Here is a 19,306-nt window from a genome sequence, read left to right on the forward strand (position 1 = left end):
CTGGGTACTCAAGACTTCCTTGTATTCAGTCAGCATGAAAGTTTCACATGTTACTCCACCCTGAAGATGAAAAGAGCGGGTTCCTACAAAACACTGGTATGTAACTATCCTAGAGGACCATAATCTCCAAGTATTATACAGATTTTTGGAAAAGCAGCTTAGTAGAGTTTGTAAGGTATAGTTGCTCCTGTGCTATGTCTGGGGGAATGGAGGCATGGCTCCATTCTTGACCTTGTCATTAGGTGGAAGTGAATGGTCCGCATCAAGCCCCGGTTGCTTAGCATCCTGTACCCACTGGACGGGGGGGCTGGGTGAACCCCAGATTCGGTCTGCTTGCTGCGGATTAAAGAGAATCACTCATTCCTGTTCCTCTCTATACCGACTGAGGTATTGTGGCTCTTAGCCGTGGTTGTAATACACGGCTAAGAGCCACAATAAAGACGGCCTGTCATGAATGCAGTTTAAGTTATGGGCATCCTCATTGAAAAATGAGTACATTTCTGAAAAAAAAAATCAACTAATTATATGCCTGTAGCTAATAACTGCGACCCAATCGAACATGCCGCGACGCTCTATTCGCTCTATTCCATTGATTCCACTACGCGCACGCTCGAGGGTATTCAGTGACCTTCAGTGACTGCCATAGATGTTGTACCTTCCGCAGCAGTTGTACCGCGCTGGAACCACGGATTCAACTAGCAACCTCGCTAAAAGACATTATTCCATGGTGGCTCCTGTCCGTGCTTCTAGAGGCCCGTGACGTGTATCGGCTGCTATACCGGTTGTTCATCTCAACTATTAGTGACAAATAATGTTTTGGAGCACAGTTGCTTTAATTTCATGTGTAAAACTATTACTAATTCCTTCTTAGTAAGTATAAATTGCACAAAACCAATATAATAATCCGAAATATCGTTGGAGTAGAACATATTATGAACGTATAGAAATAAACGTTAGCAGAAGCGCCAATACAGAGCTGCCAATACCAGCAGGATTGTTTACTTGGAATTACAGCCATAAAGATCTATAAAGTGTTATGTCAGCAATGTAATTTAAGAAAAGTATCAATATATTAATTATTTTTCCATGTAAAATGGGACATGGTTAGTACTTATAGTTTATATTAATTTATTTAATTTGGAAATGTTTACTAACTTGATTAAGCGCGACGCGCAGTTGAAACAAGGGATGTCCAATACATAGTAGGGGTACCCAAATCTTGGGTGTATGTTTATTATTATTTCGGTCGTACGTTTGTATTATAATGATGTGCCCCATTGTCGGTGGAATACCCTTTGTGACGCATAATATAGCTGAGTGATCTTGACAGAATGACCTTAAAATCATCATTGTTAAATCTGCAACAGAAAGTTGGATTGTTATTAAGGGTCCCATTTTCTTTTATATAACTCAGTGTAGTGCGTTGAAAGTCAACCGACGTTTCGCCACATGTCTTGCTACTTGCTTTCACTATTATATCTTGCTCGGCTTATTCAACACGGAAGAGGGAGGTTGTAATTTCCTGTGAATCATCAGTTGACTTTCAACAGATTACACGGCATTATATCTCAGAAGATAGTACTTATCATAACCACCGCTGAGAACACACAGATCCTACATTTCATTGTTGTTATTAGTGTCATCATCATTTATTTGGTTTATGTGATTAATTTATGAGACTGAATCAACCCCTGATGTCAAGCTTTGTCAGATGCAGTGGCATGAGTACACTGGCTTGTGGTTGAATGGCAATGACCTCCCAGTGCTTGCTTCCATGAAGCCCTTTCTTCCTTCATGCAGCAAAATTTAACTAACTATATTTCTGTTTTATATCTAACAGGTTTTAAACATGAGTGTCCAATGCATTTGTCATCTCATGATGTAATTGCACCATATAGTCAACTAGTGATTACACTTGGTTGGTGAAACTCTCTTGTTTGCTGAAGATATGGCTCATATTTCGGAGTGTATAAAAACTTATATGTAATATGCCCATTATATTTATAGTTCTTTTACTGCCTTGAAAATAATTTTATAATTCTGTTTTTCAGTCATTCAACAGATTTTGAGGTGCATCGCAATTGGTTGGCCATTACCCACAGTCTGCCTATAAGCAAATGGTATCAGGAAGCCACTTCAGAATGGACGTTAGACTATCCCCCACTTTTTGCATGGTTTGAGTTTATCCTGTCCTGTTTTGCAAAGTACTTTGATGCCGAGATGTTGCAAGTGAAGAGTCTAAACTACGCATCTCCAAGAACAGTTCTGTTTCAGAGGTTATCAGTGATTGTTACAGACATTGTATTTGCATATGGGACTTTGGAGTAAGTATTCAAACATGAAATTTTACAATTATAAGAAATAAGTTACAAAATATATGTTTTCAATTGATTATAATCATATTATTACCACTTTTTGTGATCTAAAAGTTAGTTTTTAGCTTTGCCTCACTGTGTCAGCAGAATGTATAAATACATACATTTTGCATTGGAGAGCAGAAATGATATGCTTAAATGTCCGTAAGATCTTTTTTGCCCGATAAACTAGATTGTGGATTGAACTTGCCTGAGGACAAATGGCTTATAAAAGTTACATGTTTACAGAAATTACTGACACTTTATATAATTAAAAACAAATTTCTGCATGTTTTTCAGCAATCATTTCTTGCCCGAGAATGTTACAGCTTAGAAAAAGTTATGTTTCAGAACCAGTTACTATCATTATTATTTTGTTATTAAGTTAATAAACATTATGGTGTATTATATAAATATCTTTTTAAAGACAAATCTTTTAGTTTTTAATTTTAAATGGAAGTATTGAAATGTACATAAAATTGCTCCTTCATATCATTGCAGTTTTTTCAAGTTGAGGAAGAACCTACAACTGAAATTTTGTGCAATACTAATTCTGGTTTGAGACATTAAATTCCAGCTTTCCCCCCCATGAGGTTTATCCTTTTAGAGCATTTTTAACTTCATTAATTAAGCATTACTCCATGAAGGCGTATGGGGAGTGGATGTATAGATCCACATTTTCTTGATGTCAGCACTAGCTGGAGTTGAGTGGTCAGCTTCATGCCCTTGCTGCTTTAACCTCCAGGAAAAGAGCCCATGGTACCCATTGGATAGGAGTCGGTTAAATCCCAGAGCTGGTCTGAACTACATGGAGAAGAGAAAATTCTTGACCATATTGGGACTTGATCTCTGACCCCTCGGTCGTCCGAGGACGAGGAGAGGCAGTTTGAGATTATGTGTGGTCTTGGCCTTAGTCTGGAATGACCTGTCACAGATTCTGATTGGAAATTGGATATGCATACTCACCTCATGTTTCAGGGTATTTCATGTCTTCAGCTTGTGTTGAATGACAACATGGGCCATGTTAAAGGGGTAAAATACTAGGAATGTTTGATAACTTTGGTAAATAAATATAGAATTTGAGGACTGGTAGATCAGTATTAACATTTTGGAGGAATCATCTGCTCCATATTCAAGGCAGGAAAGTAAGATGTGTAAGGAAAAATGGTCAGTGACGTAGGGAAGGGAAGTCCACTTGTACAACTTCCTTGTGTCAGTCCTTGTCCCTCTCTTCTCTATATCAGCGGCTTACTTTTCTGTCCTGAAAGTAGAGGCAGCAAGTTTCTCCAAGACATTGCCCATCTATCAGACTACATGTTGTCATGAACCAGATAAATGAAGTTAATCCATTAGCATATGATTTTTTTTTCTCCTTTCACACAACAGTGACTCCTATTTTTGGAAAACTCTTAATACGATTTTACACCATTCCAAGAAGCACAAACAAAATCGTTACTTGCTTCACTTTCATGCAGTTTAAAGCTTCTTGTTTGTAAGAGAATATGGCAACAAAAGGATTTATGAAGAAAGCAGTCTTCTGGGCTTTGGCGCCGTGTATATGTGGTGTTAACCGACGTTTCGGAGGAACTAAAATAAAGGGAAGTTTGTTATAAAAATACAATAATTGTATTTGATTTGTTTCATTCTGGTCCATCACACTATTAAGTTTACAATGAAGTTTATTTCAGTCCAATGTGACATATAATGCCTTCACCACATTTATAAAAACATTTACGTATTGGTGGGTTCCTGATCGTAGTGGTATACCTCTGATGATGATTTATTAAAAATCGAAACATGTTGGGTAACTAAGTGCTGAAGTGGTGAAGGCAATATATGTCACATTGGACTGAAATAAACTTTAATGTAAACAATAATTTTACTTAGAGAAAGAAAAGATGTTAAGCTTTGGCTTAATTTTAGGCTGTGTAGCTATTTGAGCAGCAGTGGAATCCGAAAAAGCAGCAAATGGGGATCTCGTTGGGGGTCACCAGCTGCGATCTTGCAGATCCTTCTCTTGGGCAATGCTGGCTTACTGATGGTTGATCATATCCATTTTCAATACAATGGTTTTCTACTAGGAATTTTGTTGATCTCTGTGGCTAGAATTCTGCAGGTAATTTCAATTCCATGTTTTGTGCTAATTTATGTTTCTTCTCATAGAATATTTTGAAATATCCAGTAAAATATTGACACAATAGATATTCATGAGACAGATTGCCAGGGTTCAGAATATGTTTCTTACTCCTCAACCAGCTCCCTATTTAAAACATTATTATTTATTTGAATTATTGCAGAAGTTTTACAAAAAAATGTTGCAATAGTGAGGGCATAGGTAGGGCCAGTTTAACAAAGCTATAATCAACACATATATATCATAAATAGAAGTGCTGGCATAAGAGATCTGAGGTTCTCACAATGGTCAGTATTAGGAATTGTAGAAGCTGGTAAAGGCTATGGTTTTGAAATACATGTGAATATCAGATGATAAGAACACATGACCTAGGCAGAAATTATATTCATTCATTCATTCCTTTCCTTTATTTTCCATATATCCATACAGGTAACAAACCTAGGATATGGAACTGGTCTCTTTGAAAATAGATATATCAAGATAACATATACAAAATTACAAGAGTCACGTAATCAAAATCACTTACATTAATTGATTAACATAAATAATAATATAAAGTAAAAAATTTAATAAGGTAATTTAGGAATAACTTATGCTTATAAACATAACTATATAAATAGAAATCTTACCACAAACTTTAAATGTATGAAGAAATTCCCTCCAAACATGTCTGGACTATGTACTTAAGATATGATGACGACAGATGTCACATGCCAATAAAGGTACATATTTCTGGTACTTGACATTTATAGGGTTAATCAGAATCTCTAGAGTACCTTCATTTCATTAACACATTTTTAATAAATCAAACTTAAAATATGTACAGTATGTCATAATACTACTCTGTTTCATGATTTGGTATTTTCAGGGACACTGCTTGATGGGAGCATTCTGGTTTGGAGTTCTTCTCAATTTGAAACACATTTTTATGTATGTGGCTCCAGCATACTTTGTCTATCTCCTGCGTAGCTATTGCTTCCTGGGAACACATTCTGGAAGTTCTGTACAGTGGCGAGCTTTCTCTCTGACTCGATTTGCCAAGCTTGGTTTAGTGGTGACATCTGTTTTCCTAGTCTCTTTTGGACCTTTTGTCATCTTGAACCAATTACCTCAGGTGACTAATAAGGCATCTCACATTTCACTAGCACAGGAATCTCTTGCCAACCACATGGCTTGCATTCTTGAAATATGTCATGGTTGGTTCTGTGGGAAATTGGGGGTTTTTGGAACTGCGGCTGCCGTTAACATGCACCAGGCACTGGTTCATAAGACCCATCAAAATATAAATATAAAAATCAGCTAAACATTAGGGCCCTACAACATTATAAACATGTTGGGTACAAAATGTGAGAAACTGCCCGAAAAATGCATCACAGTGATAATCTGGGAATTAAATATCTGGTTTTTGATGTAATTCGGCCCTACCTCCAGCAAATGCATTCTCCTGATGCAGAAATCTTAAGTTTTTTCTCTGTGCACACAAATTAAGTTTGTGGATTCATGAAACCAATTATCCCAGGGCAGAACTGGATATAGATGCAAAGCCAAAGATAGGCAGAATCTGTGGTTGGTGAGGAATTTCTGTACAACAATTTATATTTCCAATTTATTCACCAATTATAACTGCAACTCTTTTCAACCTATAAATTAATTTTGGGGTTACTCCTTGAATATTTGTCATGGAAAAGTTTTTAGACCAGAGTTACAAAACAGGATGAGATTAGTTTTTAATATTGTGTATGGTTTTCATTATTAATTTTTATTTTGAGAAGTTTGACAGTATTTGAATTACATAGGTATGCTTTGTTTACTTGTTACTTTGTAGCATTTGCTTTTTAAAGCTGTTTTAAGTAATGGGCTTTGATAGGGTCTTGTGAACGTTGTGATATCTGTGTGTTACAGGTATTTTCAAGACTGTTCCCATTTAAACGAGGGCTGTGTCATGCCTACTGGGCACCAAACTTCTGGGCTCTCTATAATATTGCTGATAAAATGGCCACAGTTGCAGGTACAAAATATGCTTACATGAGAAGTTAATGGGTGTATTATGTAACAAGAAATATAAAGTCTGAAAATGTTTAGGTGAAGACCTGGAGAGAAAGAGAATGTTGATTGAAAACATACACCACTTAAATAACTAACTTCTTGGAGCTGAGCCCTTCTTGAGAAGCTGTCAGTTCTGCAGCTACTCAAGAATTTCCCAACATTTTATGGAACCCGAAGATTCATTACTGTGTTCACAGGAGCCCTTCACTTGTGCCTATCCTGAGCCAGATCAATTCAGCCCATGCCACCTCATCTGTCTCTCTAAGATCCGTCTTAATATTATCCTCCCACCTACATCTAAGTCTTCCTGGTGGCCTCTTTTCTTCCAGATTTGAAACAAAAGTTTATATGTTTTGAATTGGCTAACTCTGGATAATTTTTTTTCATGGCGTGCATCCTGTTGTGTGTCACAAGTATATAGAAAGGCAAGGTTTCCATCAACACAACAAGCATGGTTTTACAGTCAGTCAGTACTCAGACTGAATTTTGATCCTCATGGGACCATCATCAGGCAGTATTATGATCATATGGCTAAAGTTATTGAACTCCTAAATATGGATCATAATACTGCCTGATGATGGTCCTATGAGCACCAAAACCTTTAGCGGTAGAAAATAAAATTCAGTCTGAGTATTGATTGATTGTGAAACCACTTTTGTTGTGTTGATGGAAACCTTACCATGCCATAAATATGGATACAATGTAAATATATTGTCACTAGGGACTCTCTGCACTAACAGTCAAATCATAACATTCAACACTGAAAATAATGCAAAATTCAGGTTTCAAGAAACCTTTTTAAATAAGCACTTCTCATGGAAATGAAGACAGCTGACAGCAGAAACACTGTTGCTGGTGGAATTAGTACTGTCTGTAATGAACACGTGCTGCGCGTTATGGACACACTGTTATCTCACCCTCACACAGCATCATCATGATTTTTTTGTGTAGAGAGATGTATGTGGTTTATATTTCCATAAAACTTCTATTAAAAATAATTGCCTTGCATTATGAACAGAAGTTATAATCATAATGGAATTCTGGCCTTAATGTAATTTGTTACCTTTTGTTGCTTGAAATATTTGGAGCCAGTTCTCTTTCTTAAACTCTGAGATACCGTGAACCTCTAAAATGATACATAAATTTACACAATCTCGATACCTGTCAGCCATTAGTAGGTACAGTCACTTTGTTCCCAGTCTCTGTCATGCTGTGTGGCGAGAGTAGGAACATAAATAGCTTCACAACTTTTCCACACCTGTAGTAAGCTTAAAAAAAAACAGTCACAAAAAAAAAAAAAAAAACGTTAAATTAATAATTCATAAGCTGGAAGGTCACGGGTTCAAGTCCCGATGAGGTCGTTGGATTTTTTTCAGTTGACCTAATCCTTCCAGCCACACTATGGCCCTGGGGTTCACTCAGCCTCTAACAGAAATGAGTACCAGGAATTAATTAAATAATTTTCCTGGGGAGTAAAGCGTGGCCGATGCATAAGGCTGACAACCTTACCGCCACCTTTGAGCTGATTGTCTAGATAATGTGGGACCCTCAACGTCTCCCCACCCTATGGGCCTTCACGGCCTGGTACAGGGATAGCTTTACTTTACTTTTAATTTACATCCATAAACTGTTAACACAACTACAGTTTGACAAGTCAGTTTAAATCATCTAAAACAGTACAAGTTAACAACTCTTAAAAATGTACAAAATGAAACACAAGACTAAGAACAATACAATCATCTTAGGATCATCGCCCCCCCCTGCTGAAGCTAGCAACCGAGGATGACAACCCCCAACAATCCTGTATAAAGCAACACGTACGTTTGTACCATCTATACATGTATACATCTACACCACATCAGAACCAACCCAAGCCACCAAACTACTGTCCATCATTGTTACTAAAATCTCCTGCAGAGGATAAATACAGTTTGGTAATAAATAACTTTTTTATTTATTTTTATAGACTTTAAAATTTTCTATTCTTTTTAAGTCAAGGGGCAAACTGTTATTAATTTTAATTCCCGTGTTAATCACACTTATTTTGCAATGAACAGTGTTTCATGTTTGTACATACAAATGCTTTCTGGCTGCTGCTACATTTTCATAAAGCATTTATGTTAAATCTTACTGACTCGCCAGATAGAACTATATTTTAAATAATTCTTGAGAACATGGTGACCCCCCCCCCCTCCACAGAGTAGATCACAGTCCCCTGGAAGTTTGCAGCAATGCAGATTAAGACACCATGATATAAGATTCTCATAGTGGTGAACGTACAAAAATATTTTTTTGTCTCCAGTGTTTTCCTGTGTAAATCTGTTACAAAATGTTAGAAATTTACAAGTTTCCTTATAGTCCTACCCATGTTTCAGTGGTAGGATGCTTATCCTAAAGTTAAGGGAGTACTTCAAGGCCTCTGTTATAGTCAGATCTGCTTTGTAGGTAGACAGTTTGGAATTATCAGGAATGTGCCTGCTGCTGTTATGACTGGTGGCCTTGTTCAAGAATACAAGCATGTTATTCTACCAGAAGTTACACCCAGAACTACTTTCATTTGTACACTTCTCTCAGTTCTGGTAAGTAATTATATACTATCTAGTTATCATTTCTCCAGCTCTAAAAGTTGGGCAAAATATGGATTAATAATCTAAGGTTCTGGGAATAGCAATGTGGAAGAGGGGGCAATGTTATAGCGTTCACCTTGAAAACTTTTGCTAAATGTTACATGGGAAGTGAATGAATTAATATATAAATTTTGTTCTATGTTTGTATATTTGTGTTCACATTCAGAATTACTGGGTTTTTGGACTTTGTCCATCATCCGGTATTCTAAAAACTGGAGAACACAATGTTTCGGAAACTGGATCTGTTTCCGTCCTCTGATGAGGGGTCAGACACCTGCTCTATTGGGTGCCTTAGAAAGAGTGAACCTGTCACAGTCATCCAGTTCTGTAGGCAAAGGTAAAAATTCAGGCTGGCCAAATATCAGTGCAGGAAAGTTTTGATCTTATTCAGACATAATTTATATGCAGTCCAACAAAATCAGTGCATTGTTCAGTTGTTCAATTTATTTATGTTCCATAAATCCAGATACAGGTAGACACCATAGGATATGGTACAAGTAAAATACAATGACATATGTACAGTAACAGTGCAATTGAAAAATTAATAAGATTACAAATTACATAAATATAAGTTAAATGTACTTATGCATCACAATTGGAACCTGTTAACAGAAACAGTGTCAATTAGTACATTACTAATAAGCAATAAGATTATGAATTACATAGATACAAGTTAATTATGCTTGTGCATCACAATTTGAGCCTTTAGTCAAAAGCTGTCAATGTGTACATCGTTAAAGGTTATAAAATATGCAAGTAAAAATAAGTAAAAGTAAGTAAAAGTAAAAGCAAGCAAGTAATCTCCATTCATACATTCATAGATCCATAGATCCCCATAAGGGAGACTTGTGAATACATTAAAATACAGTCAAAAACGGCGAACAGAACGACAACATAGATAAAAAATATTCTTCCAATGAGTATAATTTAATTACTAGTATACAGTTATTTTATTTCATTGGCTATAATTTATTTACTCATTCCTTCCTTCCTTCACTTACACTCATGGTGCCTTACTTGGCTGGTAAACTAAAATAAACAGTAACTACAAAACAGATTACGTTGCTTACCTGGGTACAATTAGACAAACACACTCAAACACGCATTGTCAAGACAACCGCTATGCAATGTGTGACTTCAAGCGTGCGTCAAACTATCGATGAACAACACTGCAATAATCAAGTATGAAATAGACTGCCATTCATTAAGCATGTAATGAACCAGGATCTTTAATCAATATTGTGGTTAAAATATTCCTCCAGTGAGTGAAATTAATTTAGGAGTAAAACTCTTTTTAAAGCAATTTTAAATTGTTTGATATCATGAGCTATGTTCTTTATGCTAGGAGGGAGGCTATTAAAAACCCTGTTACCAAACTAGTATGTTCCTTTTTGGAATGCTGACAAATTGCATGTAGGATAGTGAAGGTTATTGTTGTGTCTTGCATTAATGCTATGAATTTGAGAGTTAGTTTTAAATTGTTCTCTGTTTTCGGCCATAAATAACAAGAGAGAAAATATATACTGTGATTGGAAGGGAAAAATTTTCAGTTTTTTAGACAATTACCTACAAGAGTTGCTTTTCCTAGAATTAGTGATGATTCTAATTGCCCTTTCCTGGAGCCTAAAAATAAGGATACTTTGGGGAGACTTGCCCCAGAAGATCAAACCATAAGTCATTACAGAATGAAAGTATGAGAAATTGAGTTGACCATGAGCTGAATGTACTGCAGGCAGTTATGTGAAATATTCCAAGAAGACATCTTGCTGTATATCCTTACCAGATGAAATGTACCTATCAAAAATATGTTTCAGTGATGGAACATAATTTTAATTTAGTAGGAAGACGAACAGGCATAACTTTTGAGTATGAGGAAGTGAAAATTCTCACAGCATGGTTCAACACATAAAGGACAGCTTGAAGGTCATGTTTTTTTTTTTTTTTTTTGAATGGACCTTTCGTCTTTCAAGAGAAAATAATCAATGGAATTATCAAGCATGACATGTTGGAGATTTGGTTGATGTCCCAGTTTTTAGAAGAGAAACCAGATGTTGTTTTCCAACATGATGGTGTGCCATCATATATGCACAGTGACATGACAGTATTCATGAACACAGTTGCTGGTTACTTGAATCAGCTGGGGGGGGGCGATTTCTTGGCTAACACATTCACCAGATCTAACTCCTTTTGACTTTTCTGCAGGCTATGTCAAGAATGAACTTTATATTCCACCATTCCTCCACAGAATATGAAATTCTGTTGGGGAAGTTGGTCATCACATGCAAAAGAATGTTTGGCAGGAAGTAGAATATTACTTTGATGTTTGCAGAGCCACAAATAGAGCATACATTGGACTCTAGTGATGTGCCAAAAGAAACTTTGTGGTTTGTTCTGTTCATTGGTATATGTTTGAGTTTAATGTGTTTTTTAGTTTTTTAAAATATGTTTGTGAAACATCTCAGATAATTTATAATCAAATAATTTGTATAGTTTAACAGTGTGTGTTCCACTATGTGTTTTAGCCAGCACTGGTGAAGCTGTGGTATTGTCCAGGGAACCCATACCATTTTGTGCGCTGCATAATTCTCTGTGCCTGTGGCTCATTCATGTTTGGCTGGCATGTGCATGAAAAGGCTGTTCTTTTAATCATCATTCCACTAAGGTCTGTTTTTAGAAAATGTCTGTTTTCTTTGTACTTAGAGCATAATTATACACTGACAGTAAGAACAAATGATTGATGTACAACTGATATCAGAAATGTTCATTAGCATATGTTATACATTATGCAAGTTCATACTTGAGACGGCTGAGGTGGGGGTTCCCCAAAGTATGTTGATGTTCATGGTCAATGATAGGAGAGTTGAGATAAATTTCTGCAATTAAGCCAATGAAAGTCTGAAAACTGTATAACATGCTTCTAGCTTTGTTTTCTGAATAGAAAACAGCATCTAGAGTTAATTTGTTTATACTTGTACATCCATCAGCCTCCTGTAGATCCCCCAGTAACTTCTCAGCTGTTGAGTGATTATGATGAACTTTAGTGTGAATAAAATCAAAAATGTTTTTGACATTGATATATTAATAGAACATTGTATTTTCTGGACATTAACTCTTTGACTGGCGCGGGCGTGTTTTAACGCCCGGACGATGCCAGCCATTCCCTGGCGTTGGCGTGTTTTAACGCTTTGACAATCTCTTCCCTTCTTTGCTCTCTTGGCACTCATCAACCAAAGACATATATATGATAGTTTTTGTGCATGTTTGTAAAGAACCCTTGTAAACTTTGTGGGGGTCTATATTACTGTCAGAACCCTCTGAGAAGGAAAAGGTCAGAAAATATTTCACATTCATTCAGTTTCACCATGGCTTCTTGCAGCAAGTGTCTTCGTGTTCCTACAGACCAGCTGGAAAATGTTGTGAACGAGATTTGTTCTGATGATGATAGTGGCGATGAAATAATGATTCCTGAATTGGATGAAGTTGATAGTGACAATAATACAGTGATAGACAATGATCCACAAGACAGTAATCATGAACATTTACCTACCACGAGTGCGGTGCCTGACACGCCCATCTCATGAACGTACGGAGACATTGTACCCCCAATATTTCCATTTGCTAATAGTTTCGGGATCAAAATTGATATAACACATAAAATGCATCCCTTTTCATGGATTAAAATTTTTTCTGGATGACGACTTGGTAAATCACATCACAACTGAAACCAATCGCTATGCTCACCAGCACTTCAACACACATGAGTTAGCTCCTCACTCTCGAAAACACAATTACAAATATGTCGCATCAGATGAAATATGGGCATACTTAGGAATTGTGTTCATGACAGGAATCGACAAACGCCCTGAAATTGAAGAATATTTGTCCACTATGCCCCTATTTCACACTCCATGGTATGGACAAAACATGTCTTTGCGGTTGAATAGTTTCATTCTATTCAAAAAGAACACAACAAACGAAAAATACAAGAAGAGAAATTACAAATTCAAAGATTTTATATTGGACTGTGTAGAAAAATGACTGAGCCAAACAGACAATGTGGAGAGGGAGAAGAGTCAAGGAATGAAGTGGATGACGAATCTATTGCGTCAGACTCGAGTGCAGTCACGCCTCCGCCCTCGACCTTGAAAAGACCACCAGTGTAAGAGCCAGTAAATCATCTAGAGGGTGGCCTGAAAATTCACAAAATGGTCCATGTTCCTCCCAGTAACAAGAAGAATGGTGCCCTGAGAAAGTGTCGTGTGAGTGCTAAGCACAAGATTAGAAAAGAAACAAGTGTCATGTATGCAGGCTGTGGTGTGGCTCTCTGCAGACTTTTATGTTTCAATGTTTATCACATGAAGAAAAACTAATAAAGAGGTATGGAAAGGCATTTATTGCATAAAATATTGTCTTTTAATTAGTTCCTGAAAATTTCGTTTTTAAAAACCAATTTTTGTTGAAGTTGTTTAGGAAAAAGTAACTACATGCATTTTAGCAACATAAGGTTTAAAGGGCCTGCCAGGACAGGGGTGGGATTTAAATACCCTTCGCGCCAGTCAAAGAGTTAATCATTGTTCAAGGATTTCTTAGACTGGATTCTGTCTCCATCTTCTGGCGATATGGACTAGTTCTATCTGTTGAGCACAATGGAGTAAGCTTTTTACTTGATGACAAAGATAAGTCCTGTCTCCAGAATGTCATATCAAATAAAATTTAGGGCGATGGATACTCTGCAGAAAATTAATCAATGAACTTCATTATTGTTCAGAAGGTCATTTTGGTGCTATATTTGTTAAGTTGTACCATTGAACAGTACCAAAGGGATGCCCAGGTGTATGGTAGGTGAGTGTAAAGTTTAAAATAGGTGCATAACATGATAATTTTTCTTTTCATTTTAAATGGGTGTGAAAGTTGCCTCTTACTTTAGGGTAGTACATAGATTGAGGGTGTTTGAGAACAGAGCACTGGGGAGAATATTTGGACCTTAGATGGAGGAAGTAACAGGCTGATGGAGTGAACTGCTCACTGAACAGCTTAACAATTTCTTCATTTTAGCAAATATTACAGTGTTTAAATCAAGGATAATGAGATGGGCAAGCATGTAGAATTCTTGACGGAGAAAAGAAAAGCAATAAAATTGTTTGTTTCAAAAACCTGAAAGGAAGAGACTACTTGGGAACACAGCCATAAGTGAGAGGATAATACTAAAGTGGATCTTTTTTTTATTGCTAGTGGGGTGGGACTAAGTCCCTTGTACTGCGGCCACTTCTGGCCTATTGTACCAGCCCCAGATGATAGGTGAGGGTGATTGTGGAGCAATTGGTGGAATGAAGATTGGCAGGGGAAACCGAAGTACTCAGAGAAGACCTGCCACTTTGTCCACCACAAATCCCACTTGACCAGACCCTGGATCGAACCTGGGCCGCTGCGGTGGGAAACCAGCGACTAACCACTTGAGCTATGGCGCGGCCCAAAGTGGATCTTAATGAAGTAGGTTTAGAGGGTGTGGACTGGATTCGTTTGGCTCATGATAGGTCCTATTGGCATGCTCATGTGAACATAGTAATGAACCTTCATATTCCAGAAAATGCTATAAATGCCTTGACCAGCTGTACAATTATCAGCTTCTCAAGAAGAACTCTGCTTCATGGAGTTAATTGTATCAAAAGTGTCATATTTTTCATATATGCTCATAAGTATGAAGTCACCTGAGAAAGTAAGAATATAAGCAAAAATGCTGTTAGTTAAGTTTTTAATAGATAAGTTTGTGATGTGTTATGTGATTTATTTCAGTTTCATGGCTGTAATATGGAAGAAAGAAGCTCAGATGTATGTACTTCTTGCTACAGTGGGACATTATTCCCTGTTTCCTTTGCTGTTTACAGCATTTGAACTTCCTATCAAGGTGCTTCTGGTACTCCTCCATTCTTCATATGCCTTTTTAAACTTAGCCAGTTTATTTGATATCAAGAAGTGTTCATTATGTCTTCCTCTTCTTAATGGACTTGAATCAATCTATGTTTTAGGACTAGTTCCGCTTTTTCTGTTTGAAAATGTGGTATATCCATTACTGGGGTTGAACACTAGACTGCCATTCTTACCCCTTATGCTTACATCTGTGTACTGTGCTATGGGTGTCTCATACTTTTGGCTGAAATATTATTGGCATTTCCTTACCACTAGTGAGGTAAATCATAAGCGGAAAGCACACTAGACTTATTGCATTTATAGAAGCAACATAAAAATGTGAAGAAAGGCTGTGCCATAATTGTTCTCTGAAGCATATTTTGAGGAGGTTACTATTTTCAGGGCTGAGGTACCGTGTCGTCTGATAGAAGTTCAACTTTTTGGAGAAACATACTGACTCCAGCTTCAGGGTCAGAGAGTAAGCCAAGTAAGAAGCATGCAACAAGCTGAGCTTACTCTTCAGTTTGACCTTGAAGATGGGGGCAAAACATTTCCTGTACTGTTGGTGAACTACTACCAGACTACGTGTCGTTACATCTCAGAAGATAGTACTTCTCATACTTGTTTCTGTGAGACCTCATATTTGACATGTTTTGAGAAATACTGCAATGCATGATGATTTATTAATGACACAGTCAATATTACCATATTAATATTCACTGCCATGAGAATCTAAAATATTAGCAATGCAGTAATCCCCACATTTCATGCAAGGTGGCATAAATAGTTCAGTGACTTTTATTTAGTACTATAAATTTAATTTATTGTTCTGTCACATAATCTGTAGCAGTCGAACAGTTACAATATTCTGTGTCTAAAACATCTTAGAGGTTGTGTCATCATCAGGTAGTAATTTAGATAATTATGTCATAATTTAAAAGTTCATTTATTCATTCATTCATTCAGCACTGGCTCTACATTACTATGTTGGGCCCTGGCCTCTTCTACAGTTTTGTAATCTTTTTTACACAGATGGTAGGACTCCTTGGTTGAGTGATTAGCCCGTCACAAAGCCGCTACCTACACACAGGGCAACAGAAACACAGAATAAATACACACACAGACATCCATGCCTTGAGTGGGATTTGAACCAACAATCCCAGCATTTGAACAAGGGAGGACAGTTCATGCCTCAGGTCTTGCGGCAACACTGAATTTAAAAGTTACTAGACTCAATTTTCAATATACAGTGGGAACCAAGATCAGCAAACCGGTGGTCCTCATTGAACACAGAGGAATTCTGATCTGCAAGATTGCCTGTTGAAGGTGTGAAATGTTTACAGAGATGTTTTAGCCAGACTTGAATATTGTTTTTACAGACTTAAAAAATTACTTACATATTCTACACTTAACATTTGAGTAAGTATGATAATTCTTATGGCATTTTTTTAAATTTATAACTGATCAGGAAAAGATCCTGTTATGTTTCTTGTGAAAATTATATAACAAGATCCATTTGTCAAATAAAGCTTTGAATAACATTTAGTTTTCATAGTTGTTGACATCTCTTGGAGCTGACTTTTAGTCTTCTGTATGGTAAAGAGTATTCTTATGTATTTCATGGTATACACATATACTACAGAGCCAATATGTACATCCGTATGCCTGTAACTGTTATTTAATCTGAAAATAATTCTTCAAATTCTGTAGCAAGATATTTGGCTGTTAGGCAGACTTCATGTTTCAATTTGACAGTTTTCATTCATAGCTAGGTGTTCAGTCTGCTGCATAAGAATTATTATAGTTACTCACATAAATGTGTTTTTTTCCTTCTTGATTGTTTAAATAGAATGAAACTATTGGTGTCTGAATAGAAACATGGCAAGAAGGTATGAGAGGACCAAATCATTAGTTTTATTCCTGCTTGTAGATTAAATAATTATGTTGGTCGTATTCATATTTTGTGGTGTGTACTATCAATGTTAATTCTTGTGTGTGACCATCTACACTTATCAAGGGAAGTGTCGGCAGTAGTATGCAAGATGTAACCTAAATAAGCATCTGGTGGAAAATATGGAACGGGGGGGTTATATCATTATAAAATCATTCTGTTTCAGTTTTTAATGATGAAGAAGGTTTTGAAAAGCAAAAGTATGGAAACCAGGTATAGAATTACTACTGTTTCTTTGTCAGGTAATATAACATTTTTCTCACAATTTTGCTATGTTTATCTCATTTATCATGTAGTTCATCCTGGAATATGGGTTTCACCTCAAATCTAGGGTAGCATATTCTGCATTTTTTAATTGTGTACAATAATATGATCCAGGACAGCTTAGTTGGTTAGCAATTAGATTGCAGGCTGGATGACAAGGAATTTGGGTTCAATTATCTTTAGGGGCAAGAGACCCTTTTTTCTTTTTGACACTGTCCAGACTGGCTTTGGATCTTATCTAGCCTCCAATCCAGTACGTTCCGGCTACAAAGCAGCCAGTGCACAAAGCCTTTCACTCACCTCCATATAGTATGAAGGTTAAAAATGCATGTATTTATACTTTCTCTCCCCCATATGTCTTCATGCCATATTCAAAGTAAAAGTAAGTAAAGGTATGGGTTGCGCCATAGCTCAAGCGGTTAGTCACTGGCTTTCCACTGTGGCGGCCCGGGTTTGATCCCGGGTCTGGTCAAGTGGGATTTGTGGTGGACAAAGTGGCGCTGGGGCAGGTTTTCTCCGGGTACTTCGGTTATCCCTGCCAGTCTTCATTCCACCAATTGCTCCACAATCACCCTCACCTATCATCTGGGGCTGGTACAATAGGCCAGAAGTGGCCGCAGTACAAGGGACTTAGTCCCACCCCACTAGCAATTAAAAATAAAGAAGTAAAGGTATCCCTGTAACAGGCTGTGGAGGCCCATAGGGTTGTGAGATATTGAGTTTCCCACATTTTCTAGACAATCGGCTTGTAGATGGCGGTAAGGTTGTCAGCCTTACGCGCCTGCGACCCTTTACCTCCAAGAACATTCCAGGTCTCATTTCTGTTAGAGGCTGAGTCGATCCCAGGGCCATAGTGCGGCTGGAAGGATTAGGTAAATTGAAAAAACTCTAATGACCTCATCGGGATTTGATCCCGCGACCTTCCGGCTTATAGCATAGTGCCTCAACCAACTATGCTACCACACTTCATGTTATAGCGCTTAATGAAATACAGATAAAATTACCTAGTGTACCAGTTTTGTCCAATAATACACATCTTGAGATATGACACCATGTAATTTGATATGTAATGTTATAACTCAGAAGACTGCAATATGACATCCCATCATAATTTCATGAAATTACAAATTGCTTTACTTTGTGTGACCTTCAAGTGTAAGTTCTTTTTTCCTGATATTTGAAATTTAGAACTGGGTGCATATAACTGTGTCATTGATAAGAGCTTTGTCCACTACTGAAAGTGGGATTAAGAAAAAATGAGATAGTTTGTTTTGATTTGAAAAGTCATTCCTGGTCTTCGGTACCGTATAAGTGCTAATGTATCAGATATTTCAAAATCTGCTTTAAAGGAAAATACTAATACAGTTTTGGTGACACTCTTTTTGTGGAATAAAAGCAGATATACTTGAATCATGATATATGTTACAAAAGTGAGATCAAAGGTAATGTTTTTATATGTGTTTTATTATGAGAAAAATTATGTGGAAATATCATCTGATTTTAGGTTATGCTGTAGTGTCTTTTCCCTGTAAAAATATAGTTTTGTGGAGATAGTGAACGGAGTTGTTAGGATTGTGATGAATTACAAGTTAGCACAGGTTTAGGTAGTGACTGGGGTGATCTTCTTTTTAGCTCTATCTATCCTGGTGAATATGAGGACCACCAGTAGAGACAAAAGGAAGTAGGACAAGGGTGGTAGGCATAACTGACTTCCATGGTTGAATTATGAGAGGTGGGTTAATGTTAATCACTAGTATACAATCTGTACTTTATGTGTGAAACATGGGAAACTTAACTGTGATAATACAAATTTTAAAATATGCTGCACCAAAACTCTAATAAAGCTTAGTTTGTTATTATAGCTAAGAAGCCAGGTAACTTCTAGTGATTTTATTACAATTTTAAGGATAAGAGAAATTACTTATATTTTGTATAGGAGCCCTGACAGAATCATTCTAATTTAATTTTTAATTTTTATTCTGGAAAATGTATTTTTATAAATGCAACTCTCTTTTTCCTAGAA

At 36.8% G+C, this 19,306-nt stretch overlaps 1 protein-coding gene across 1 annotated transcript; it reads left to right on the plus strand.

Moving 5' to 3' along the window:
- Nucleotides 1-661: 661 nt before the first annotated feature.
- On the plus strand, nt 662-16,075 carry LOC111872560 (probable dolichyl pyrophosphate Glc1Man9GlcNAc2 alpha-1,3-glucosyltransferase). The gene is made up of 8 exons (XM_023866597.2): nt 662-870; nt 2,052-2,324; nt 4,278-4,470; nt 5,357-5,602; nt 6,391-6,496; nt 8,980-9,113; nt 11,684-11,823; nt 14,955-16,075. Exons 1-8 carry the CDS (start codon nt 812-814, stop codon nt 15,373-15,375), a joined length of 1,572 nt encoding a protein of 523 aa, XP_023722365.1. The 5' UTR covers nt 662-811; the 3' UTR covers nt 15,376-16,075.
- The last annotated feature ends 3,231 nt before the right edge of the window (nt 16,076-19,306 follow it).

The sequence above is a fragment of the Cryptotermes secundus genome, unplaced genomic scaffold (genome assembly GCF_002891405.2).
Source record: "Cryptotermes secundus unplaced genomic scaffold, Csec_1.0 scaffold1045, whole genome shotgun sequence".
Taxonomy (NCBI): Eukaryota; Metazoa; Arthropoda; class Insecta; order Blattodea; family Kalotermitidae; genus Cryptotermes; species Cryptotermes secundus.

Bases quoted from the DNA above. Each gene is read 5' to 3' on its own strand.
- LOC111872560 (XM_023866597.2), top strand. From the start codon at position 812: ATGTTTTGGAGCACAGTTGCTTTAATTTCATGTGTAAAACTATTACTA. The intron at 871-2,051 runs GTAAGTATAAAT...TCTGTTTTTCAG, and splicing joins CTATTACTAATTCCTTCTTA to TCATTCAACAGATTTTGAGG. The intron at 2,325-4,277 runs GTAAGTATTCAA...GCTTAATTTTAG, and splicing joins TTTGCATATGGGACTTTGGA to GCTGTGTAGCTATTTGAGCA.